Here is a 27,550-nt window from a genome sequence, read left to right on the forward strand (position 1 = left end):
ATAAACAGTCATTTATTTACAAAATACAGAATTGGAAAAATAAAACTATAAAACAAAGTCTCATAATAAACAATGTAAAAAGCACCTTTATTCGTACCACTTCTTTTTGTTAGTTTGAGATAGTAATTTTGATTTGTACTTGTCAACCAATTTACTGAATGTTTCGTCCTTTTCTAAAGTCTTCTTTTTCTTTGATGAAACTTTTTCAACCTAAAACAGAGGGTTTCAAGTCCAAATTAGTAATTTTCAAAAGAAAAGTAAATTACTTTGCGGAATATGAAATGGAGAAAAGGAATTATAAATTTATCTTGATCCGTAAAACTACCCTATGTAATTGGTGTATAAATAATGTGGCGGACAATTGGAAAATAATTTAAAATTTTGCATAATTTATTTTTTTTACCAGTCCCTTGGTGTTTAAATGACCCAGTTCCATTGTATTACTGAACAGTGTACTCTATCTAGAATCCATACTGTCTTTATCTGGCCAATTAGATAAATATAAGCTTTTACTAATTAAATAGGACTTTTCATAAACAACGACCATAGAATATACTGTAGTTGAAATGGGTGTTTTTTTTTACTATGTTTTTTTTATCTGCGTGCGTTCTGGTGGCAAAAGCACCAATAGAGTGCTTCGTGATTTCTACAATACAATATGTACTACCACGGCCAGCCAGACAGGATGACAGGAACGTTTACAAGCTAAAATATTCACACGTTTCAGCCTTACTGCACAGTTATGTATGACTATAGTAACTTTTGGATTAACAATATTGAATTAGGAGCGGTCTTCAATCAAAAACACAACAGAAACAAATGTATCTAGAAAGTTACAAAATAATATTCTTTTGGCAAGGATTGGTATCTTAGGGGCTGGTTAAGCCCTGTTTAAACAACCCAATTGGCGGGCAGGTTACTTGCCTCAAGTAACTTGAAATACACTAGAGGAAAGTAACTTGCCTGCTTACTGGCCTTGTGTAAACGCAGCTTTTGAAAGTAAAGGTTTTTATTGTCCCTACATATATAAGCTTCACTCAAGAGTTATACAATGAAATAAATAGGTGTTTCCTCAGTCACAGGTATTGGAAGGTATAAATCACAATAGTTATGGAATCTTTTTATAAGTATTCCTGTGTTATTGTTAAGTGAAGCTCACCCTTTACTCAAATTAACAGGCCATTAACATCCAAACCTTGAATACAAAAAAATGACATTGAACACAATACCTTCTGCTTTTGTAAATGCTCCTTCCGCCTCATTTTTCGACTCAACTTCATCTGTTGTTTCTGTTTCTTCACGTCTTTTAAGTGTTTCTGTGCTTGGTCTTGCAGCTTGAATTTCTTCCTCATCTTGACAGTAGCTCCGGGAGTTGCAGCCATACCGGCATATTCCGGCTGAGGTTGGTCTTTGTTGGAGTTGTTGATTTCTCTTTTAAACTTTTTATTCTTTTTTGAGACCGTCTCCCCTCCATCTTCATCAGGTTTGTAGTCTTTGGACAAAGGGTTTCTTTGTTGACTCTTCAGTTGCCTCTTTGTTTTGACGTTGAGCACAGTTTTGTTTTCTATTGAAAACGACACTATTGGTCTCTGAAAATGGTTTGCAATGATTTTACAATGTTTGATGGACACATTTTTCTTGTGAAAAGACACAATATGACATTAAGAACCAAGGAGTTTTCAGGGATGCTTACCCAAGAAAATTATAAAATATGGTCAAATAGACATAAAAATAGGTTTACATGTATATACATTTACGGCACCCTGTTACCTGTAGTTACTTAGTTTTATTTCAACTGTGTTTTCTTATAGCATTTTGCATTTAATCAACTGGAAATAATTTATTGCTTTTCCACAATTATAATTTTTTAGCTTCTCAAGACTGTTCAAAAGCAGCTAGATCCAGTGGATTTATAGATGTACACACTAGTATCTATATATTAATAGGCATTTAAATAAACAATCAACAACAAATGAACATTTTTATAAGCATCAATGATTGGTCCACTGCCGGCGCAGCAAGCAATCTATATGAATGTGCTTAAGTTATATCTTATCAATGTCTCATGAATGTTACCTACTTGTGTTGGGTTGAAGATACTAGGATTGTTGTTGATAGATCTAAGGGCCTTCAAGGCATCTTCATGCTTCTCAAAAGCAACAAAGCCATAGCCCTTGGAAACAGGTCTCCCCTTTGCATCGGACTGATTTAAATCTCTCATCACTCTTGCCTACAAAAAATAACAATGAAATGAAATGAAATGAAATGCTTTATTGTCGTTAAAACTGAGTACAAAGTTCATGACAATCGTCAAAAGAAAAAGAAAACAATCAAGATGGCAACTAAAACAAAAACTCTAAACCAAAGTACTCTTCATGTTTATACAGGCAAGCCTGGGTTAGAGTAGTTTTTAAAACATGTTTAAATTTTGAAACACACAGGTTTTTTATGGATGCAGGCAAGAAATTGTACATTTTAACACCTTGGTACTCAAAACTATTTTGAGTGGCTGTATACTTATGCCTTAGTGTAGACAGATTATCTTTAGATCTAGTACAATAGTTGTGAACATCAGATATCTTTTCAAAGTGAGAAATGTTTTCTTTTACATACAACAAACTTGCCAAAACATACAAGGATGGAAATGAGAGAATGTTAAGACTCACGAAAAGGGGCTTACAATGTGTTCTTCTATTCACACTACAAATTAACCTCACCGCTTTCTTTTGTAAAGTAAAAAGCAACCTGTTAGCATAAAAACTGTTGGCCCACAGTGAGGTACCATAGGACAAATAGCTATGAATGTGGCCATAATATATACAAATAAGGACATCATCTGAAACAGTGGACCTAAGTGCTCTTATCATAAATATGCCTTTTACAATTTTAGATGCTACAAAATCTACATGTGAAAACCACTTCAAGTTTGACTGCAAATGAAAACCCAAAAACTTCAGAGTGTTTACATCATTACCGTTACTGCTTAGACTAATAGTCAGGTCCTGAGTCTTATCAGCATTAAGACATAACTTGTTTGCATTACAACAGTCATTAATAACAGCAGATTTTGTGTCCAATGTGTCTGTAACATCATTCAAAGAGTACACACAAGGCCAAGTCATCAGCAAAAAGAAAGCTTTTTACAGATAAGTCATTAATATTACAAGGTAAGTCATTTATATACAGTATAAACAGGGTAGGGCCCAATATAGAGCCTTGGGGCACTCCGTGGGGCACTCGAACAGGGCTAGAATAAGTGCCATTTAGATAGACTTTTTGCCATCTGTCTTTAAGTTAAGATTGAAAAAACCTAACCAAAACAGCATCAAGGTTATAGCAAGAAAGCTTATTCACAAGGAGATCATGAGCCACTGTGTCAAAGGCCTTAGACATGTCGTACGATCTGAACACTATACCACTTTTGGCCTCTAAACTTTGAAAGCAATTTGATATCAGTGCCTGGGTTGCTTGGACAGTGCTGTGTTTGGGCCTAAAGCCAAACTGACTACTTGCTAAAAGGTTACTATCCTCAAGATACTGAGAAAATCTACGATGTACGAGATGTTCCAAGACCTTCGACACTGCAGGGATAATAGATATAGGCCTATAGTTAGCAATGACATTTTTAGGCCCTTTTTTATGGACTGGTATAACCTTAGAAATCTTGAACTTGTTTGGGTAGCAGCCTTGTGTTATACACTCCCCACTCACTCACACTCCCATGGCCATTTATGCCCAAGGCGGGATTTGGCCGCACCAACAACTGCTTTCCATCTCTCTCGATCTTCTGCCTCTTCCACTTCTGCCCCCACTTCTCTGACGTCCCTGGAAACACTATCCCACCATCTCTTCTTGGGCCTTCCTAATGGTCGTTTCCCTTCTGGCTTTCCTATACTTGCTTCTTTTAGTAGTGAACCTCGTTCTCTCCGTAGTGCGTGTCCTGCCCACCTTATTCTCCTTGCTTTCACGTGTGCTACTACATCATAATCATTGTACATATTCCTTATCTCCCTATTATGCCTTTTTCTCCATTCCCCATTTTCTTGTATTGGTCCATATACCATTCTTAAAATTTTGTTTTCAAAAACAATCATTTTGTTTTCTTCTTTTTTATTTAAAATCCAAGTTTCAGCTCCATATGTTAATACTGGTCGAATTATACTATGATATATTTTTATTTTCGTTTTATGTGAGAGAATCTTTGAAGTCAACAATTTCTTACAAGAATACATACATTTATTGGCCTGAGCAATCCTATAATTTATTTCCATTTCTTCACTATTGCTGCTTGATATAATTACCCCTAGATATTTAAATTGTTCAACAACTTCAAAAGTATGTCCATCTATACTAATTTCATTTGTCCTCACTTCATTTGGCTGTCTCGTGAAGTGTATATATTTTGTCTTCTCATCATTAATCTTTAGGCCCATTTTTTCTGATTTTTTTTATGAACAGTCTGGTTAGCTCCTCTAGGTCATTTCTGTTTTTGGACAGAATTACTACATCGTCCGCAAAAGCTAGGAAAAAATAGGTAAGTCAAAACTTCACTTATGTAACTAGAAGCTAACTTCAAGATGGGGACATTAATTCCGTAAATATCTAAACAAGAGCTATTGTTAAGACTGTTGATGGCTGCATACACCTCTTCTACAGTAAATAGTCCAATCCTAAAAGCATTGTTGTCCTCAATAGTCGGAAGAGCGTTGCAAGAGGTCAAATTTCTTAGAAATTGCTCAGGACCATTTGAAGAGGCGGGAACATTACTTCTTAGGTTTTCAACACAGTCGACAAAGTAGGAGTTCAGTCCATCGGCAGTTAGGCAGTCAGGAATAGACAAAGGCTTACTATTACAGTTGCTTATTTCATTAATGATTGACCAGGATGTTTTAGAAATATTACTAGAGTTTAGCAGTAAACTGTTGTTATGGTCAAGTTTGGCTTTCTTGATTTCTTTGCGGTACTGCAACTTTAATGAGTTGTACTTAGTTTTAACTTCAGCAGTCCCTGCATTACAACACAAAAAATATAGCCGGTCCAGCTCATTTTTCATATTTACAAGTCCTTGATGATACCACCTTTTGTTAGGTTTGTTGTTAAAACCGACAGTAGTTTTCAAGGGAATCGAACCATTTAAGGCCCACAACAGTTTGTCAAAAAACACTTTGAATTTAGCATTTAAGTCTAGGCTATGGTCATATAATTCAAACCAATTCAACTGACTAAGGTTGGATAAGAATTTTAAGGAATTCTGAGGATTTAATTTCCTAGTAACTTTTCTCGGTAAAGAAATTGGATTAGATTTAGAATATGACTCGATGTTCATTGACAGAAAGGCTGCATTATGATCTGAGACAGGAGTGTGTATAACTGAGGCTTCCCATCTATCTGGGTGTACTGAGGTCACAATATTGTCCAAGCAGGTACCTTTGTTTACACTTCCAGCTGCGACATTAGGCCTAGTGATTTCATTAATTGCAGTGTGAAGACCAAAACAATAGAACTATGTGATAAAAAAAATATTGCTTGGTTTTAGTCTATCAGATGAATTAGAATTTTTTAAGTCATCTCAGAAGCCAGCAATAATTAATGGAAAGAGCTGTAAATAATTATCACCTTCAGTTGATCAGGTATAACTAAGGCAACACTAAATAAACAGGCCGTAATGCTCCTCTGGCATGACGTCATTTTAGGCGACGGTAATGAGGCAATGTCATTTTTTTAGTTATATTTTTATTTCCCAAGAAAATATTAAGACAAGCAGCTGATCACAAACGGCAAACATTACGTCATTGGCGTCGCCTATGATGACGTCATGGCAGACGAGCATTACAGCTTGTTTATTTAGTGTTGCCTTGGTATAACCCTCTAGAGCAGGGGTCTCCAACCTAAAACCCGCAGACCACATTTGGCCAGCGAGAAATTTTATACGGCCTGCAGAAAGTACCCAGGCTAACAGGGAAAAATCTTTTTGATACCAAACACAGATGATCTTCTCCCGTGATCACGTTAACACCTTTTTCTGGCGGTCTTGGCGATATCTTGATCGTTTCAAGCGATCGCGGGAATACTTGTTGCCATATCTTGCTGTCTCAGCAAAACCAAGATCATATCCCATGATGAAGGCAACACTCGTAAGCATATATTGAGACCTCAGCAATACCGCGATCATGGCGACACTCGCTGGTGGTGATTGCAATTCCCTTACGACGTTAAACGAGAACCAATGGAACTCTGTCAATAAATGGAGGCTCGGCTATGAGAATTCTTCAACTTTGGTACCTGCGGTTAACTATGTCGTGCTAAAGTATTGAGATACTGAGCTTCCTACCCCAATGATGCACATTTTTTTCATCTGTCGTCTGATGATGGTACAAGTGTTAGATTTTAACTTACTTACTTTGTCATGCAGGAACTCATTGAATACGTTAATTTACAAACAGCCCTTGTGTTTGAGTTTATAAACATCCGTTCAAAATTCTCATTAGTACTGTTAAAATTACCTCTCGAATAACAGCAGTGGGACCAGCGTGTTTCTGAAATATCCTCCGTAACTGTCTATCAGCTACTCCAAGGGGTAGGTTGTGGATGACCAGACGATTTCTGGACACTAACATGTTGAGGTTCCTCAGTTTGGTGGTCTTCCACTGCTCCAGCTGTAGTCGCTTCTCCATGTCTCCCACTGATACACCCTTAGCTGCAGGTGTGCCTGCTACAATCACTACAACAACACAATCAACATGTGAGACACACCGACAGCAACAAGTTGAGGTTCCTCGCTCCAGCTGAAGTCGCTTCTCCATGTCTCCCACTGACACAACCTTAGCTGCAGGTGTGCCAGCTACAATCACTACAACAACACAATCAACATGTGAGACACACTAACATGTTGAGGTTCCTCAGTTTGGTGGTCTTCCACTGCTCCAGCTGTAGTCGCTTCTCCATGTCTCCCACTGACACACCCTTAGCTGCAGGTGTGCCAGCTACAATCACTACAACAACACAATCAACATGTGAGACACACTAACATGTCGAGGTTCCTCAGTTTGGTGGTCTTCCACTGCTCCAGCTGTAGTCGCTTCTCCATGTCTCCCACTGACACACCCTTAGCTGCAGGTGTGCCTGCTACAATCACTACAACAACACAATCAACATGTGAGACACACTAACATGTTGAGGTTCCTCAGTTTGGTGGTCTTCCACTGCTCCAGCTGTAGTCGCTTCTCCATGTCTCCCACTGACACACCCTTAGCTGCAGGTGTGCCTGCTACAATCACTACAACAACACAATCAACATGTGAGACACACCAACAAGTTGAGATTTCTGGACACTAACATGTTGAGGTTCCTCAGTTTGGTGGTCTTCCACTGCTCCAGCTGTAGTCGCTTCTCCATGTCTCCCACAGATACACCCTTAGCTGCAGGTGTGCCAGCTACAATCACTACAACAACACAATCAACATGTGAGACACACCAACAAGTTGAGATTTCTGGACACTAACATGTTGAGGTTCCTCAGTTTGGTGCTCTTCCACTGCTCCAGCTGTAGTCGCTTCTCCATGTCTCCCACAGATACACCCTTAGCTGCAGGTGTGCCAGCTACAATCACTACAACAACACAATCAACATGTGAGACACACCAACAAGTTGAGATTTCTGGACACTAACATGTTGAGGTTCCTCAGTTTGGTGCTCTTCCACTGCTCCAGCTGTAGTCGCTTCTCCATGTCTCCCACAGATACACCCTTAGCTGCAGATGTGCCTGCTACAATCACTACAACAACACAATCAACATGTGAGACACGCCAACAAGCAGGGCCGCATTTAGCCAAACGGCGCCCCTAGGCCCACAAAACAGTTGCGCCCTCCCGGCCGTAATATTGGTCAGGAAACGTAAATAATGTCACGATCATTGTCATTGAGTAGCATATACAAGGATAATCCATTGATACTTTCAATAAATCAACTCCTTTAAAATGTATATATGCCCCTATAATACTATACATCTAATGAGATTAACTGAACAATGATAAATACCTTCCCTCAGAAGATCCCAATCTTGTAAAATGTAGGAGTGGAACATTTACAATACCGTACCATATTGTATTGTAAAAAATATAGGCCTATATGTACCGGTATCCACCAGTTTTAAGTAAATAATAACTGTTATGGTCAAAGTTTTATTTGGATGGTGTGAAATAACTTAAAAAGTATGAGTTTTTAGTCTTTTTCATTTAACATAAACAACACAAAATACGTTTTTGATGAACAACATTCAAAATCAGAAATAATTCCATCACGATACATAATACCGGTGTGCAAATATAATTGATGAAAAAATTACACCTAGGGTATTTCATTATCTCTAAGTGAAATACCGGCATAATTCGACATTTTTTACTAACCAAACATAAACAGAACAACACAACAGGTTAAGTAAACAGGAGAGAATAACATAGCTGAATTTTGGCAGTCGCTGCAGGGATGTCGTTGGGACAAAAGCAAAACGAAATATCACACGAGTAAAAGCATTATGCTTAGTGGCCCAGGATCACTTATAGAATAAAAATGGTTTATATTACCTGTCCGTCAGTGATCCTATTGTTGTCGTCTTATGCGAGAGCACATTCCATCCAAAACAATAGCCCAGCAAAAATCCGCTTTCGCCAACCACCTCGCAGACAGTAACCATAATTATTCCAGCCTTGACAATAACCTACACATTTTACATAGTTACCCTAAAAAAGGACGGTTTTTAGATTGTTTAGAGGAATTCGAGATCTACAAATCCATCAAGAATGAGCCACAACACATCTTAAATGAACAGACCTCTTTCAAGTCCAACATTATCTATGACGCAGCGATTAGAATAGGACAACAATACCACCGGCATTCCATAGATAACGGGAGAGGAGCAAGGACACCTCAGTCATGACCACGCAACTACCCGTGCCGCGTCGTAGTGTCCTGTACTGGCCAGTAGCTAGCAATGTTATTTCGTATTTTCGTGTTTCGTGTTGTATGTGTGTGTTTTTATGTTTACCGACGACCTCAACTTGAGTGACATGACATTTTTATCAGCCTGATGATGGGATTTTAATCCTGAAACCGGTCGCATAAGACGACAACAATAGGATCACTGACGGACAGGTAATATAAACCATTTTTATTGAGTAAAAGCAGGTTATTCCCAACACGGCAGTACCAAACAAGGCAACCCTTATTTCTTCTTCATCTATTTGCTTACTAAACACGGCAAATTCAAACTACACTCGGTCTCGGATGGGCCCGCGCGTCAGTGGGCTGGTAGCAGGGCTACCGGTCTGACGCGTGGGTGCGTTCGTGGGATTCATTTAAGAAGTTGGATATTTTGCGCCCCCTAAAATTTGGCGCCCTAGGCCTGGGCCTAGTGGGCCTAATGGGAAATGCGGTACTGCCAACAAGTTAAGATTTCTGAGCTTGGTGCTTTACCCTGGCTCTAGATATAGTAAATCTATGTTGGTTGATTCCATCTAATTGCACAATATGCTAAAAAAAGAGACTTGGAAGTCACTTTTGAGAGACGACTAAAATCAATTTTCTATCTACAGTAATACAAATAGGCCCTACTTACTTCCTTCCTTGACCAAATATAGATTTCTATTATCTTTTTTATCCTTTGATTTATCATTTATGTTCTGTATATCAGATCTCTTGAGGGCAGGGTGAGGATCAAGGATGGAACCATTTAGTTTTAATTCTGTTCCTGCAGCTAAACACTTTTCTGCATCTTCTTTGTTCTGAAAAAAATAAATCAAGAAAATTAACCTTTTAAATTTGGCCATTTTTATGAATTTAAGTTGGGTAAAGTAATTGTTAGGGAGGTTTACCTTGCTATTAGTGTGTTTGTGGTTAATAGACCATTTAGAGTAGTCAGACTTTAAGCTTTAAAATTTAAACGTGACATCATAATTATTTAGATTTGAGTTCCTCAAAACGTTCTTTGAAATTATTATAGATTAATAATCTAATCACTAGGTAAATCAACACTGATTGAGTGGACAGTATTTATCTTCATAGCAAAAGTGACTCTTTGAAGCTCCAAAGCAGTGATTTCTTTAAAAATCTGATCTTTTTTATTCCTTAGACATAGGTTGACAGATTTTGAACACCAATGAACTTTGAAAAATTAATTAACGAAGGAAAATAAACAGTTCAAGTAAATTAATCTAAGTTTGCTAGGACCAACGCAATTGTGTGATAAAAATAGTAGACTGAATTTTTATTGTTAAAGTAATTTTAGCATGATTGAAAAGAGAATGAAAAGAGAAAACTGCATTCAATGAAATGAAAATTTAATTAGAAAAGTAAACAATTACAATATTTAAATATCTGTTAAATAAATTCATATCATCTTATTAAGGACAATGAATTTTGAATTGTAGAATAAAAGAGGGATAGCAGCTAGCCTACTTAAGAAGAATTAGGAACATTTAGGCCACACAAAACAAAAAAACAGAACAAATAAAAAAAAATATTTCGTAACCAGGAGGGACTTTGTAAAATTTAGAGAATGACAGTTCACTTCTAAGGTAAGATAGCTGCTATCCCCCTTTATTTTGCAATTAAAAATCCTGGCTTAGAGCCTTTGAATTTAAAAAATCATAATTGAGTACAAAGGCACTGAAAAACATATTTCAAGGAATGATTCAAAAAGTACTGAACTTTAACAGATTTTTTAGGGAGGCTGAGCTCTCTTGCAAAGCAAGGGATGACATATTTTCCTCTTCTTTAGCATTTTGTTTATTACAGTCTATATAGTGTATTTTCCTCAAACATTACAAAACATTAAAAACAAATGCAAACCACACAATTTCCTTACCTTATATTTGACGAATCCTGACCCTTTGGAATGTTCTGTGAGTTTGTCTTTGCAAACAAGAGCATAAAAGGTTGGCCCAAACTTCTCCATGCACTCTTTGAACTCTTCGTCAGTGGCTGAGAACGGCAAGTTTTTGACAAACACAGTTTTTCCCTCGTCGACATCCTCTTTTCTCTGATATTTGATTTCCTCAGGCTCCTCTTTGATTTTCTCATCCTCTTCTTCATCATCATCACTTTCGTCCTCACTAGTTTCATCATGATCATCATTGCCCTCATCATCACTGCTGCTGTTGCTGCAATTTAGTTAACAAAAGTTGTAATATAAAATCTATTTGTAACGAGTTATTTTTCCTAGGGGGGTATATTTTCGCTATTTGGCCGCGTACCGATTGTAGAGGTAAGCAAGCGGCGGTGGCGAACCTGGCTAGCGCCCTTTGATTAAGTATGATATAGGTTAATAAGAGGTAGGTACAACTAGTTAATCTTTGATGAAGTATTAACGGCGCCCGAACAAAATAATTTTATTTGTGCAGATTTGCTGCGGACTTGTGCAGATTGGCTGCGGACCTGAGCTGTTGAGCAGAGTTTTATGCAGACCTGCTGTGATTTTATAGTCGGTTGGGTAGGCCTAACCTGTTTTCTGTTACTGCGTGGTGTGTTGTAAACCCTAATTTATTTAGTGGTTGTATACATAGATATTAGTTAGTAATATTATTTTGCTAATTAATTGAGCTTTAGTGTTGAATATTATTTGAGTGAGAACCCTTACTGTGTATTTGTGGTTTGACTTTCACACCTATAATTGGTTTGCTTTAATAGTACGGTGTTAAATAGATTTTAGCGAATTTCCCATATAGGGAATAAGCTATTACCGCAGTACTCATGGTAAGACCTGGACGCGGGACCGATTTTTTTTTTCGTTTTAAGGTCCCTAGAGGCCAAAAATACCATCCGTTCAAATTCATATATATATATATATTTATATATTTATATATTTATATATATATATATATATATATGTGTCCGTTAGCACGATAACTCGAGCAAAAATGATCTGATTTTGATGAAATTTGGTACAAACGTGTAAACCTACGTTTATTCGAACGAGTTTGCGATCCAGCATGATCGGACCATGGGAACGGGGGTTTACGGGGGGTTTTATGGGGTAAAAATAGGTTTTTCCCATTTTTGACCCCAAAAACATTAAATTTAGCAATTTCTTTCCAAACCAGTTTGTAGAGCTTAAAAAAACAAATAATTTAATATATTGAAGCGTTATTATGCGCCAAATGGTTACGGAGAAAATTCCAAAAAATTGTAAATTTAAAATTCCCATGTTAATCTTATGGAGAATAAGTAAACTGTTGTAGTTTGCTTGTTTATGAACATATTTTGATCAAATTTGGAAAATGTTTTTATTTCTTACTAACTATTAACATTTTACATAAAAAAAACAGTTTTACCCTCCCTGATGCAGCAAACCTAAGTACTTGTTAAACTAATTCTATTTAAATAGGGAATAAATGTTATATTTTTAAGTAGACATTTCAGTGTAAATCCAATCAGTCAAATGGAAATTCGCTTAGTCTGCAGGTTTGCTGCGGCGGGGGTATTAATTAGTTACGCCCTTATTTTTGCGGATTTGTCGTGGTGTTTTGAATTTTAAATATGGTTGTCACTACGAGTACGACGTCTGTGCTGGGCGGTAGGCCTATTACGTCTGCTATTACTACGACTAGTTCTGGGGTTAGCTCCGAACTGTCGGTGATGACGACATCGTCATGGTGGCCGGCGTCTTCGCCCGTTTGGCCGACTATTTCATCGGTCGTGGCTACGACAGTGACAACTTCTTTGACCTATTCCGCGCCAGCGACTATGTCCTTGGGGTCGCAGCCCCGGGACGGTCGCGTGGGTTGGATCTATGACCTCTCGAAAGGGGAGCTCATGAGAACGATGGACCAGTATGGTTTGGTGACCACTGGGACTTCTGTGGAATTACGGCAGAGATTTTCATCGTTTTGGAAGCAGCGGAATGCCCGTCGGTACAGCGATGATATGCTGTGTTCATATGATGTGCTGTGTATGTGACGGCTGGGGCTGCTGCACCGCATATGTACCGCCGGCTACTACAACTGTGGGACTTCCTGACCCCCCGAGAACCGTACCTCAGGTACTGGGTAGTACTGATTCGGGCCAAATAGAAATAGGGGAACTTAGCTGGGAGTTAGAGGCGGTCAAAGAGATTCTTGGGTTGTCTTTGGATACTGATACCCAGACTCTTCGAGAATATCTGGCATCGGTGGTGCGACAGGCGAGAGGCTCGCCAAGCAATGAGGTCGGCTATGGGTTCGAAAGACCCGCCAACCCTACGTCCCCTGTTGTGGCTGCTCCCATGCCTACCTTTGGGTTACCAAGTAGACCCGAGGGATGGCAGCGACCTAGTGATCATTTGGAGAGACCAGTCCGTCCTTCTAGTGTGGAGGTGCCACGTGGATCAGGTATGCTCTTGAGTGAGGCCAGCAGGGTGGAGCCGAAGAATTGCTCCAAGATATGTGACATGGTCCGAAAGTGGGGTTTGAAGTTTGATGGACGTAGAGACCCTGTGTCATTCCTGGAGCGTCTTGAAGAGCTGATGGTCTCGTACTCTATATCGTCGGAGGACCTGCTCAGAGCGCTACCGGAGCTGCTGCAAGGTTCAGCACTTCTTTGGTATAGGAACTGCAAGGAGCTCCTGTATTCTTTTGAAGCTTTCCGGCATCAATTTGAGATCCAGTTCCTTCCACCTGGTTATCAGAGGAATTTGGATGAGGAGATCCGGAAAAGGACGCAGGGTGAGACCGAACACTTCCAAGATTATGTCGTGGCCATAAGTACCTTGCTTAGGCGTAGCGGTACGTTGTCGGAGCATAGTAGGTTGGACTTGATCTACAACAACATGCGACCTGAGTACAAACTCATGGTGCGACGGCGGGACTTCAGCAACCTGGCTGAGATGGTTGAGTTGGCTGAAGACTATGAGGCCTATCTGCGAGAGAAGGCGGCCTTCCGACCTCCTCCTTCACCAAACGTAGCGCTGGTTTTGGAAACCGCCTACGTTCCCAGGAAGAAAGTTGAGAAGACTCTTGAGACTGTCACATTCGAAAGAGGTAGTTTTGAGAGACCGTCTCCTGAAGCCAAGTCAGTTGGGCAGCGGGTTGGTTCATACTCGATCGAGGCTCGTGTACGAAGGCCCGCAATGACAAGGAAAGATGCTGATGGTGTACGGTGCTTTAGGTGCCAGGAGACTGGTCACTTTGCCAAAGAATGCGGCAAGCCGAGGACCGTCTCCTGTTATGGATGTGGCAAACCCGGCATGACGGTGAATCATTGTGGATGTCGTGCGGGAAACGGCAGGCCAGCTCAGGCATCAGGAGGTCAACTGGGCAAGGCCACCGAAAACGGACGACCTCAGAAGAGTGGTCCGAGTGGCTCGGAAAACTAAACAGCCTGGTTGGTGGAGTAGACGAGGACCGGCTAACTTTGGACTCTAGGCCCTTCGTTGAAGTTGTGCTGATGGGCAGCGTTTTTGTGGCGTTACTGGACACTGGGTCCGTCGTCAACTTGGTTGGGCGATAAGTCGCCGATCATCTTCAACGCCAGGGGTTAGAGCCTTTTAAGAAACCCGCTCCTCTAAGGATGGCAGATGGGTCACGGTCTAGGGCCGAGTATTCGTTCCGATTGGCAGGAGAGGCTGCGGGAAGACGGTGGGTTGGAGACGCCTTGTACGTTCCCACTCTTACCACGGATATGATTTTGGGAATGGATGTCATACGAGATCTCGGACTTGTGACGGTCGTGACGGAGGTGATAAGAATGGGCGTGGGTGATGACTGTTCTGGCCAAGGAGGCCGCATGGACAGTGTCAAAATTGGTGACGAAGACTCCGACGAAGGCCCTTGCGATGGAAATCCCCGTCTGGTCCCTGATGCCAAATCATTCAGCAACGTGTTGGCTGGTAGTGGCGAGTAGAAGAGTTTTTGTTTGTTTTAAGTTTGAGACCTGTGGTGTAGGTTTCACCATTGGGTTAGGTGTTGGAGTATTTTGTTTTGGCCGGAGTTTGAATATTTTTTTTCTTTTTGGCCGTTTTCTTTTTTTTCATCCCGATGTAAGTGGGGGATGTAACGAGTTATTTTTCCTAGGGGGGTATATTTTCGCTATTTGGCCGCGTACCGATTGTAGAGGTAAGCAAGCGGCGGCGGCGAACCTGGCTAGCGCCCTTTGACCCGGCTTATCAGTTCGGATAAGCTTGGGTATCCTGGGACTACTGGATAGCCGAGAAGGACATTCGAGTCGTGGCCTACGGTGAGTGAACAGCTGGTTCGTGATTGTCGAGTGAGACGTGAAGTGCTTTGGTGACATCGGTGTGATATTGGTGCTCAAGGCGTGTTGGTGTCAAGTTGGGTAGTGAGTCCGTGACCCACTTGTGGTGAGTGGACGACTTGATATTATTAGTTTGATAATATTAATATCTGGTTTTATTGCGAGAGTTAGAGTTGTAACCGTGCTGGTCAAAGCCTGACGGTAGTTAGGGTTTATTTACAGGTGTCAGGAATAAAAAGTATGTTCCTGACGGTTCTGGGCAGGTGCTAGAGCGCAAATAATATAATTTATTGACTGTAGTAGTTATTATTTTGCGTTGTACCAAGAGTTAGTTATATTACTAATAACTCTGAGGCCCGACAAACCTAGGCTGCACGATTTAGCGTGCGTAGTTGGAAACACGTGGCCAGTAGGCTAGTAGCATTGACTTTATATCTCTAGCTAATATTATTAGCCTATTCACAGAAGCCCAGCTAAGCAATATAACGTTGATATAGTAGCAGTAGCAGTAGTAGGGTTGTTATTGTTTATTCATTTGATTATTTTAATTTAACCTGAACAGCTTGTTTGGTAATCCAACACGTTATCTTGGTAGCTTGGATAGCGGAGTACCGGCTATCAGATAATATATTTATCTAGTGTTTGGAACGTATTTAATATTTATTTATCTGTTACTAAGTAGCTCAATAATTTAATAGTAGTGCAATTGCCATTTAGCTTTGCTTGTTTGGCTTGGTATTTATTGAGACCAGCTACTAGTGGTGTAGTCACTCTACCTATAGTGCACTTGTATTGTTATCTGGTATTATGATTGAGTAAACTGTTTGGTTGTTAGCTTGGGCAATAGATTTGTGTATTGGATTATAGTGGCCTAGTAGACCCCGCCTGGTGATAACACGCGTTGTGGTTTTTATTGGCAAGTCGTCGTGTAACTCACCGTGTTTTAGGCACTCTGGGCTTAACTATTGGATAGTTAGGACGAAGCCCGAGTTGCGTAGTCAGCAACGACCCCCTACGAGTGTGGAGAATCGGCGTAGGCCTGGTAGTGATTATTGCACGTTTGTTTTGGTGACTTGTTTTTGACTTGTTCACAGTGCCCGTGTATGAGCCAGTCCTATACCGGTTGGACCCGGCTATTGGCCTAGTGGTTTCCCTGACCTTATCGCAGACCCTGGAACTTTACCCGGCCATTGTAGGCTGAGCTATCCCCGGCAAACGGTTGCGACTGCACTTTGAACATTATTTTTTCCAGTGCAGAAGGCTGCATCGCATATTTATAGAATATAATGAATTCTGTGTTATCTTATATTAAGTACGAAATAAATATGAATCAAGGTGCTAAGCTAGTAAACAATACACTGACAAAGATCATCAAACAATCAAGCAATTGAATATCTCTGTGGAACAACATGTTGCTAACGACAAAATTTTGTCTCCTACTGTGTGCAATATTTTGTTTCTAAAAATACATAGGTTGGCAGTACTTCAAGCAATTAAATGTGTAGGAAACTGTAAACTACTAAACCACTAAAACATTTTTATACATGTATTCATGTACAATACAAACCATTATCCTTAATAATAGTATCTCAACATCCTTGGAAAGGTATCAATCAACTCTTGGAGAATTAAATTCACACAAATTATTGAAAATATAATTTTTTTTTGTCTAATTCAAATATACATAGATCACATAAATGTTGAACCGTTGAACCAATCAAGGTTGATTATTGGTCTTCGAGAGATGACCATGGATGGGCAAAAAGACTGTCCAATGTTTTTTATACATTAAAATAATCCATCTTTTGAACAAACTAGGAGTACAGTTTAAGTTTAAATGAATTGGCTTGCTGCATTGCATTCAAAACATGGTCCAGGATTTTTGCCTGTTTAACTACCAGTTTCATCTTGAAGGCCATGACTCCACAGTCTGCTTTGACCATGGCCTACCTACTGATTTAAGACATTGACGGTTTACCTGTTTTCATCACTTTCATCATCAGAATCTTTATCAGACATTTTCTCTTCTTTTATGGTAACATCTACAGTCTCAATTGGTTTAGTCTCTTCATCACTATCCTCCTCTTTTTTTATTTTCTTTTTAACCGCTTCTTCTTGCAGTTGTTTGAACCTATCCTTTGCCACAGCCCAATCAACAATAATCGGTCGGCCTGAATAAAAAAAAACTTGTTAGTCTCAATTAAGATTGAAAATATGCAAGGAAAAATGCACTGGTCAAGTCAAGGCATAATAAAATCATGTTCATCCAAAAAGCTTATTTTATTCCTAAGAGGTCTACTAATACCTGGACAAGCTACCAACTATGACCATCAATACATATTCAATACCTACGTTACATTATTCCAATATCCATACATTTCAACAACAGCATCTACAGTACGGTACGGTCCACGTGAGTCTGCATTTGAGGGAGGAGCCTATTTACCACGTGACTTCAAAGGAGCCAATGAGCACAATGCGGTGTTGCCAAATCTAATAATACCAGCTGATTTGAAAATATTGTTTAGTGTATTTTTATTAGTGTCAAAAAGTAGTGAACGGGGTGATGTTGCAGCATCACACTAGTCCAGTCTTGGTATTGGCTGCCGCCAACTTTAGACTCTTGTGGCCCCTAGTATATGTAAGTAATTTACATTTTGGTAATAAAGATGAATCGTTTTTATAATAAGAATATAACGTTGCGTGTTATTTTGTGACTCAAAACAATTGGAATTTTTTAGGTGTGAAATCAAAATTCTATCATATCTTGTGTTTGTTAAAAAAAGCTGCACCTGTACCTGCTAGTATGAGAATGAAGGGGAGAAACCTCTAGATGCAAGTTGAGATTCCCAGAAACTCTAAATAACCCACTAAACATTAAGGGGGAAAATTGTATAATCTCAATCTGTAAATGTTTCAAGTCACCAATGAATCATAGCTGTGCAACATGTGTTTTAAGCAACGTGTGTTGATGACTAATGGAATAGTTTACCTAGGAAGGGTTTGCCGCTGGTGTGGTGAATTGCCTTAGCAGCTCCAAGTTTCTTGTTGAACTGTACAAAACCACAGCCTACGAGACTGTTGTCTGGTTTACGAAGAAGCTTAACCTCTGTTACTTCTCCAAACTCAGAGAAATGTTGCTTCAATTTTTCTTCTGTTGTCTAAAAAAAAAAATCATTTTCAACCAAAGTTAATTTGCAGGGCAATCAAAGTACCTATGTATCCGTTTCCTTCATTATATATAACTCAAACAAGTGAAAAATCCACAGGCAGTAGACACTCACTAATTGGCATCTTTGGATCTTAGGACGGATTACTGACGCCATATAACACTAGAAAATGTGCAAGGATGGCGTAAGATATCATTTTTCATCTAGAGCCGAACACACTAAGATGGAATGTTCAGTCTTAAAAAAAAAACCTTTGACCAATGCCAATTATTAAATTATGTGTCTGAATACTGGATGTACTGAATATTTTCCATACACATAATACAATAGAACTAGTGCACCTGTTGCTCGAATCCGAGCAATTGCAAAGTATTACAGGCGTTATTTCAAAACGAATAACAGTCATAATCTCCGATGACTTAAAAGAGTCAACTCAAAGATAATGTAATCAATCACTCCACTCCAGTTAAAACTGAAAACTAACTCACTCTGAAAACGAATGCTCACTCCACTCCAGTTAACTGAAAACTAACTCACTCTGAAAACGAACGCTCTGGTGGGTATCATGTGTTTACTATGAACAGCTGAAATGAATACAAATTATTTGTCTGTTTAAGTAAACACAATCTTTTCTTCATAAGAAATAAATTGGGATTTTGATGGCCTGTGGGGCAAAGCCTCAGGACTCTTAGGAGTTGGTGAAAGGGGGCGTCTACACAAAAAATACTTAATTTTTACACATCGTTTGTAAAAATCCGCCCATTATTAACGGAGGAGTAGTGTTTCGTTGAAATCGCCTTCACATATTATATATAAGGATTCCAATCAAAGAGGAGATATGTTTACATCTGTTTGAGTTTGAAACATTACTAATGAACAATAAGTTGCTAACTTGCCATTAAAAAATACTTAGTATTAAAATATTAAAAATTACTTCAATTACTTACTTAGGCCTACTGCCCCGATGCAAGTAGTAGACAGCCACAAGATTCCAACTACTTAAGTTTAAGATTCAAAAAAATATATAGGCTACAGTGGCTTATTTTAGCACCGTTGAATTATTGACAAATGGAGTCACAGGCCAACATACCTTGAACGATAAATTTCTAACTATCAGCCTCCCTTTTTTAAGATTTGTTAAGTTTTCTTGTTTCTTTTTTCTTTCCTTGGACGCTTTTCTTTTGCCTCCGTTATCATGTTCACCATCTGAATAATGAAATGTAAAAATAAATTAGTAAAATACTTATTGTTTCTTATGTGGTATACTCAAGTGTTTGCCTTATCTTATCTTATCTTATCTGACAGGGGCAGGTCGAGACCTTAAAGCACTTCATCCGAAATCGAATTATTGCGCACCCCAGATACTTAGCCTAATTGCTTTCTTGTTGACCTACAAGTTGAGGCGCCCAATGAATGCCTGTAGCTTCCCAATTAGTTCATCCTCAGGAAGATGTCTACCTCTAGCCATATTTCCAAGAGTTATCGATCTAGCGTCAGAGAGCTGTTTGCCTATAAAAATTCATTTAAGTTCAGCTTAAATCAACTTTCATTTTCAGGGTGATCACTACCATTAACAACCTATGTCTGGGTTAACAACCTACTCTACTTTGAGCAAATGCTTTGTACATGTCAGCAGATCAAGCTATTGTGTCAGCATTCATCCAGCCTACTCCCAAAATATTTCTCAACACTTCCCTTAACAATTTAGTGACAACCTTGATATCGTTCCAATGTTAATAAGCTACCATTTTGTTTCCGTTCAGTTTCAAATGCGATCAAATAAAGCCAATAATAGGTTTACAATGTAAATTTTGATTTCAATTAAATAAAATATATCTTGGGTATCGGTAACAAATTGGCAAGTATTATTGCCCAATGGCCACATTACTTATGCAGGGATGTAACTAGGCTATTCAGCACCCGGGGCAAACACCTATTTTGGCCCCCCCCCCCCCTCAATTGGACTGAAACTAATTCCTTACAAATCTTCTTAAAATATGTGTAGTTGTCCATCGGTACAATACATTTAATACTATTTAGATCTTAAAATGCTTAACCTCAAGTTCAAAGTACTAAGGCCTAGATATGTGGTAAATAATTGAATACAGTACACGGTACGTATTTTCAAAGACAAATAGTTTATTTTAAAACTAAATCATTCACGAAAATAATATTGCTAGTAACACGCAAAGAAACAGCACCGCAACCACATTTCGTGTTCTGAACCACTGATTACGAGTAGGAATGAAGTATTTTTATTTATTTATTCATTACATGCACGACAAACGCCATTTTACAAGAGAGTTTAGTTGACATTGATTGTCAACTGACATTGAGTATGAACTGTGTTGTCAACTACACTAGTGCACAACATACACAGTTAGTCAAGGTCGGACGTTTTGTATATCGATGTGTTAGTGTCGATATCACTATATATATATATATATATCAATATCGATATATATAGTGTCTATATCAGCAGGTGTCGATGTGTTAGTGTTGTGTGTTTGTGGTATGTGTGTGTGTGGTGACTGGTGTGAGGGATGGTGAGCGGAGGGGTAGGTGGTTGCCGGGAGGGGGGTGGAAGTGTTCTGATGCCGCGCCGGCGCCGTCCTAGTAACTCATCGGTGACAGACAGACAACGCAGTATGCTCATCCTCATACTCGATTAAAAATATTTTCAACAATTTTTGTTTGAAAAAATCTGTGCCCGTGGTGCCCCTCCCCCCCCCCCACCTAGTTACGTCCCTGTACTTATGTTCTTTACTGTGAGGAAAATTGTAGGCCTATGTCTAAAAATTAAAAAGTACTCTAACTCTTATTAACCTATATATTCAGTTAACAAGAGTCATTGAAATACAACCAAGCATAAACTCAGTCACCACACAGAATAATAATAGAACAAAGATTTGACCTGAAGTTGGGTCTTCCTCCTTAACTTGGGACGTGTCGATTTTTTCATCTGATTCTTCTTCCATGTCATCTTCATCTCCTTTCTCTTCTTCTAAATCAGGATATGTGTCGCTATTCTTCTCATTTCTCACCGCATTACTTTGGGTTTCATCATAATTGTCTCTTGATACAGCTTTTTCAATGTAGATAGGTCGTCCTAATTAACAGAAATAATAACCTTTACCCAATAATATAATAACACTACAATATGTTGTATCTTATAACACACACATTTTCTTTTGTCAAATATCTTACCCCAGTTAAGTGTGTCAACAGGAGATTGACTTCAATAGCTGTTGACACCTTTGACCACTTTAGTTGTATTACATAACGTGATTCATACTTTGTAGGAGTGTTGATTTTCTCTCACATAGGCTATTACAGTATAACAAAACTAATCGTTTCATAGGGGCAGGGACTGTCTGGAATAGTAATAGCGTTGCACAAGTCAAGTAAAGAGCATAGCACTGGTCTCTAGGACTTGAACTAGCTCCCTTGAATGTGACAGGTGCTATAGGTCAGCCGGACAAATAGCGACCAGCACGAGGATTTATCGCGCATGTAAGAGGACGTCGCTTTCTAAGCGGCTGACCTATAGATGGAGACCTTAATTTACAGATAGCCTTTGGAGTTTTCCAAAAGAAATTTTGTTTATGTATATTTGAGGAGGCTTGTTAGTTAACTTGATATTTCTCTTACAAGTATATTAAATTAACATTCTTCATTACAAATCTATTATTCAAAAAATTAGTTGCTGTTTTTTTAATTTCTCCCCCTAAACCATAGTAGCCTATATGAAGAAAGTATTGTTTTCCTCAAAATTTTGGAGTTTGAGTTTGGAGTGGATATATCCGTGGTTTTCGAAGTGATGTCTGTGTGTGTGTCTGTATGTGTGGATGTGTACAGAGCTACAGACTACACCTGTGGTCCGATTTTGATGAAACTTGGTATGTAGGCCTAGGTACTAATCCATGGTATCTCTATGCATTTTTTTTTATTTTATTATAATGTTGATTTTCCCATAAGAACCCATAACATAACGGAAAAATATGATTTTCTTGAAAATGGCCCAAACTATTTTGATAAAAATTTAGTACCGGTATGTTGTAGCCCTTTAAATACTGAACAAAATGGTATAACTCCCATTTCTGTAATGGTCCTTAAAATTCTAAACAAAATAGTGCAGCCCCATTCCTGTAAAAATTATGGTTCAAAAGTTAATGCAACTTTTGTGATTTTACCTATTAAATATCATGTTACTCTCATCGCTTACCCATGATAAAGGTTGTTGACAAGCTAATGGGAGAAAGTTTGTGTCAGATTGCTGATATCTTTTATTTTCTTTCTCTTGTCTTCACCAGCTTGGTATTTTTTACAGTAGGCACTCTGGTGTGCGCTGACACGCTTTAAGGGAAAGAGCCCCAAACTCATATTTTTTTTAAAGGATGTGCCGGGAATTGAACTTGTCTCTCCCTCACGAAAGTCTGAGAAGCTAACGCTGTTCCTAAGTAAACAAATAAATAATTCAACCAACCTAAAAACTCCTTTCCGTTCAATTGCTCTGCAGCCTTTGTGGCACTGAGTCTTGAAACATACTCAACAAATCCACAGCCAACTAACTTTTTATCTGGTCTTCGGAGAAGTTGAATATCTTTGATATCTCCAAATGATTTAAAATGATTGTGGAGATCATCTTCATTGCACTGTAAGAAAACAAACACTGTGATGATACAAAACTAGAACAAATACAAATTAAACCAATTAAAACTATCATTTGCATAATATGTTACTATCATGCACAAACATTTGCAGTGTATGTTATCGCAACTCTAAAGTTATTTTTCAGGCTATAAAAAGAAAGAACGAAAACCAAGGAAGGAAGGATTGAGTGGAAAATTTATAACTAGATGAAGCTAATCACTTACCTTAAATGGCAAATTTCTCACAATCAAGCGACCCCTCTTGCCAGTTGTTTCCTTCTTTCCAACCTTTCCATGTTTTATCTTCTTATTATTTTGGTTCTTAGAAAACTTATTGCCTTGGTTTGGAAATTTTCCCATCACAGTCATACCTACAAAAATTGAACAGAAATTGTAAAAAGTCTTTACACAAAACTTTAAAGGGTTGGACAATTTTCCCTAAATGCGTTTAATCGTCTTAATCATTGCTCGATTTGTAAAAAATAAACTGCCAGAATTGTAACATATTTAGTGTGATTTGTACCTAATGCCAATATTTTATTATGCCAATATTTTTATCTTCCCGAAAGGGAGGTCCGGAACGCTGTTCTACCGCATTCTCCTGCAAATCGAGCACTGGTCTTAGTTATAAACATGCCAGAAGGTCTGTGACACAAGCAAACAAAATTTCTGCAACCTAAGCTGACCTTTAAATGTTAAGATGCCACTCAAATATTTAGACTCTTCTGGATCGGGTGCAGTTTCTTAGCTGGGCTACCTTAGGTATGGCTGAAAATATCAATTTGATTAATAGGCCTTAACCTTCATTCTATCTCCTGATTGGCAAGTTTGTTTAGGTTCAAAGGTTAGATTAGAACAGTTTCATTTTATAACTAAAATAACTTACCCTTATACTAACCGTTAAAAATACTGTTTATTCAGCGATCTATATTTTCAATCGATATTTGAGTAGTCCAGTTAAGAAACTGTACCCTCCAGATCACCATAAAAACTCTTTTGATTGTGCACACATTCGTAGAATGTGGTTTAGAATGCGGATACTTAGGTAGGGCTGATTCCGACAAAATCCATTAATGTTTTCAGAGTGCAAAACCATAACTTATGACTAGGATAATGATTTTCATATATATAGGCTAAATAAAATTACAGTTTTGTTTTAATATAAAAATATAAGCCTGTTGAGCAAGTCTTTTAAAGACGGCAAGCAAAATGCTGGTTGAAGGAATACTAGGACTTTAATCTTTAAGGCAGATAGAACACTTCTTCATACCAAAGACATGCGATGCAATAGGTTAGGCTAGAAATCGCGAAAGTCAAACTGTAACTGTGTAACATAACTTAAAATCGAGGCCAGGTTGAATAGGCTACTGTAAGTTATCTTATAACTTAAGTTAATTTATTAGGTAGGCCTACGTTATATCAATTAGGCTAAGTTGTTTATGATACAGATAAAACAGCCACTTTAGTCACTTTGTACCAATTTGGAACCGAACAAAATACAGAAAGAGGAGTATTGTTTACAGATGGACTGAGAAGGCCTAGTCCAGGTTACACTATTTTTGCTGATATTCACTTATATTTACTGAACAAATAAATAACAGTACTTACCAAAACCCAGTTACATAAAATAAAAATGTTATAAGAACTAAAATTTACAGTAAGTAAATACAAATCTTTCTTAAACAAGTTGTTGTGTGTTTTGTTTGATTCAAATAGGCGAAATTGTTGAGTTGAGGTTAGGGAGAGAGACCAGCGAGAGATTCAAAGTTTGAGGTTAGGTTAGAGCACTGAGACTGAGCTATAATAATAACGGTTAGAGAGATTCGGTATTTACTCAGGGGAGGTATAGAAGAGGCTACGATGACAGCTGTGGGCTTCTTATTAGCTGAGGGAACGCCATTACCGTAACAAAACGGTCGATAGCCATCGGTTTCGGTGGTCTAATGGATAGCGTATCGGGCTGAGATACTGCAGGTCCCAGGTTCGAATCCCGCCGGTAGCATTAACTTTTTGTTCAAGATTTTTTTATTTTCAGCAAGTTTGGTTGGTTTGGTTTGGTTATTACAGTTTAATTTTATTATTAAGTCATTATAAAATTTTAATTGAGCAATTTCTAGTTTTATTTTATAAACAGAATTATTTTTCCGATTACTATACACTTTTGTTATATTATTTCTTTATCAGCAAGTTTGGTTAGTTCGGTTAGGTTATGATAGTTAAATTTTATAATTAAAAATTAATAAAATTGAATTTTAGGCATTTATAATTTTATTTTATGAACAGAACTATTTTTGCGATTAGTAAACCTTCATTGCCAAAGTGCTCTCTACTACAGCGCTGTTCACGGAGGAATTTTGAACTAAATGCCTCATTTGTACCTCCCCTAAGTCAGACCCGAGAGATTCACAGTTTGAGGTTAGGTGGTTCTTCTTCTTCAGTCAGATTGTTTTTCAAGATTTCAATTCAACGTGCCAAACGTCTAACTAGAAATAGGAAATACCTGGCTTACGACATGTGAATCTTTAGTGACGTCAAAGGCGTTCTCTAGGCGTTGGTTTAATTTATAATATTATTGCTTGTTTAGGTATAGGTATTTTTAATTTTTTTTATTTCCTAAAACGCTTAGTAGCGTTGATTATTAATTCTGGCTAAGAAACCGCAGATTTAAGTTAGTAACAAACTGTACAGACGGATCCACTTTTAGCTAGAAATACAACTGGAGGTAGCACTGCACTGGCAAGGCAACTCTCTATGCCTCTGCCTAAAAATCGAGAAGCTGTAAAATTGTGTTATGTTGGTCGCAAATGAGGTTAGTGCAGTCATCTAAAAGCTGGGGTTTCCTAGGCGCGGAAGGGGAGAGCGCAGAGAGGAACGCGGAGAGCGGAAAAGAGATTAACATGGTGTTCCGCTCCGCTTCTAGGAAAACAGTACCATTAAATTACTTAGACAAGTGGAGTCCACTTTCCGTATTCCGCGTTCCTCTCTCCGCTCTCCACTTCCGCGCCTAGGAAAACTCGGCATAAGAGGAGTCTAAGACTTTATCCCTCAGCCAGTAGATGGCGGCTAACACATCTCGCAATTCTCTCACACAGTGGCAGTCACAGCCACCTTTAACTCCAGGCCGCGGTATTCGAAAGCAGCAGCATCGCAAGTAGGGTTGTAACAGCTGATTTGTTTGGAGGCGGCTAGTGGTAGGCTATCTATATATATAAAAGGCAAAGCCCTCACTGACTGACTCACTCATCACTAATTCTCTTACTTCCCATTTACCTAGGAAGCTGAAATTTGGTACACTGATTCTTTAGGCATTAAATAGGAAAACTAAGCTATTTTTATTCTGTTCGGACTCTCGGGCTCCGCCCCAGTGGCTCTGGAGTTTCCCATGTTAATCTTATGAGTAATCATATTTAAATGGAATTAATGAATCTAACAGCTGTTTCAATTAAACATGTTGTTTCTGTTCTATGATGTTTCAATAGCATTAAAGTTACAAGGATTACCAACAGGTAGCAGCACTGTTATTTCTTTTACATTTATGACAACAGCTAATCTGCAACCAAAAGGTGAGTGAGCGTAGCGAACGAATTTCAATCTGGAGGCAAGTTAGCGTAGCGAACGAGCTAACCTGAGGGCAAGTGAGCGCAGCGAACGAGCTCCAACCTAAAAGTGAGTGAGCGTAGCGAACGAACTTCAACCAGGACGTGATTGAGCCATGCGAACGAGCTCACTTATGAAGTTAAACGGGGCAAAGCCCGCGGGTACAGCTAGTAATTTGTATATTTTTTAAGAATACAAAAGCTGGTTACTTGGCTATGAAAATATTGACTCTAATTTAATGTACTAAAATAGATTTTCAATTTACACATTGTTTTGGGTTTCAATTCTATGTTTTATTTTCAAGCTTTTCATTAATTTATCTTCACAAATTTAAATTTAAATGAATATACGTGAAGCTGGTGAGCTTGTGTCACCTGTTTGCCATGTTATCTTATAGGACGTCTGGGGCTAGGCAACACTACTTGCAACGTTGCCAGGCCGCGGCCTGAAGTTAAAGTTGGCCATGGTGGCAGTGCTGCTAAGACCACAGACGCTAATGCCAATTTTATTTTTAATTTCGTCCAGTGCACTGCAGGGGTCGAATTTTGTTTACAGTTAATTTGTTTCTTGTTATTTCTGTCTTTTAAAACCTCAAACATGGCGCAGTTCCAGATTGGAAAACAATGGTAAAATGGGTAAAATTATTTAGGATAACAACTTAAACCTTAAAAATAATCGGTGGGTGCCGCAAAACCCTTTGTACACCAGCAAATGTTGAAAGAGTGCGAGTCACAGTAACTCGAAGTCCAAAGAGAGTTGCCAGCAAGCTTTCGTTGTTGAACGCTTTACGTTGGCTCTTTTTTTTTTGGGGGGGGGGTATTCTTATAAGCTACTTAAAGTTCAATGTTTTTAAAGTCGCCCCACAGATTTGCTTGGACCGAAGCTAAGAGTTGTCCAAAAACTAAAGTG

General features: G+C 38.6%; 1 protein-coding gene across 1 annotated transcript; it reads right to left on the reverse strand.

The window, feature by feature from the left end:
- On the reverse strand, positions 1 to 24,798 carry LOC128985073 (RNA-binding protein 28-like). Its single transcript, XM_054404448.1, has 13 exons — positions 24,653 to 24,798; positions 23,270 to 23,415; positions 22,879 to 23,047; positions 21,307 to 21,501; positions 19,483 to 19,598; positions 18,215 to 18,383; positions 17,201 to 17,393; positions 10,862 to 11,156; positions 9,614 to 9,779; positions 6,504 to 6,721; positions 2,081 to 2,230; positions 1,230 to 1,589; positions 1 to 210 (listed from the first exon to the last, which is right to left on the reverse strand). The coding sequence occupies exons 2-13, from the start codon at positions 23,411 to 23,413 to the stop codon at positions 88 to 90; spliced, it is 2,298 nt and encodes a 765-aa protein (XP_054260423.1). The 5' UTR covers positions 23,414 to 23,415; positions 24,653 to 24,798; the 3' UTR covers positions 1 to 87.
- Positions 24,799 to 27,550: the final 2,752 nt, after the last annotated feature.

The sequence above is a fragment of the Macrosteles quadrilineatus genome, unplaced genomic scaffold (genome assembly GCF_028750875.1).
Source record: "Macrosteles quadrilineatus isolate MER2022 unplaced genomic scaffold, UCM_ALF_1.0 Scaffold_2__2_contigs__length_208266976, whole genome shotgun sequence".
NCBI classification, from domain to species: Eukaryota; Metazoa; Arthropoda; class Insecta; order Hemiptera; family Cicadellidae; genus Macrosteles; species Macrosteles quadrilineatus.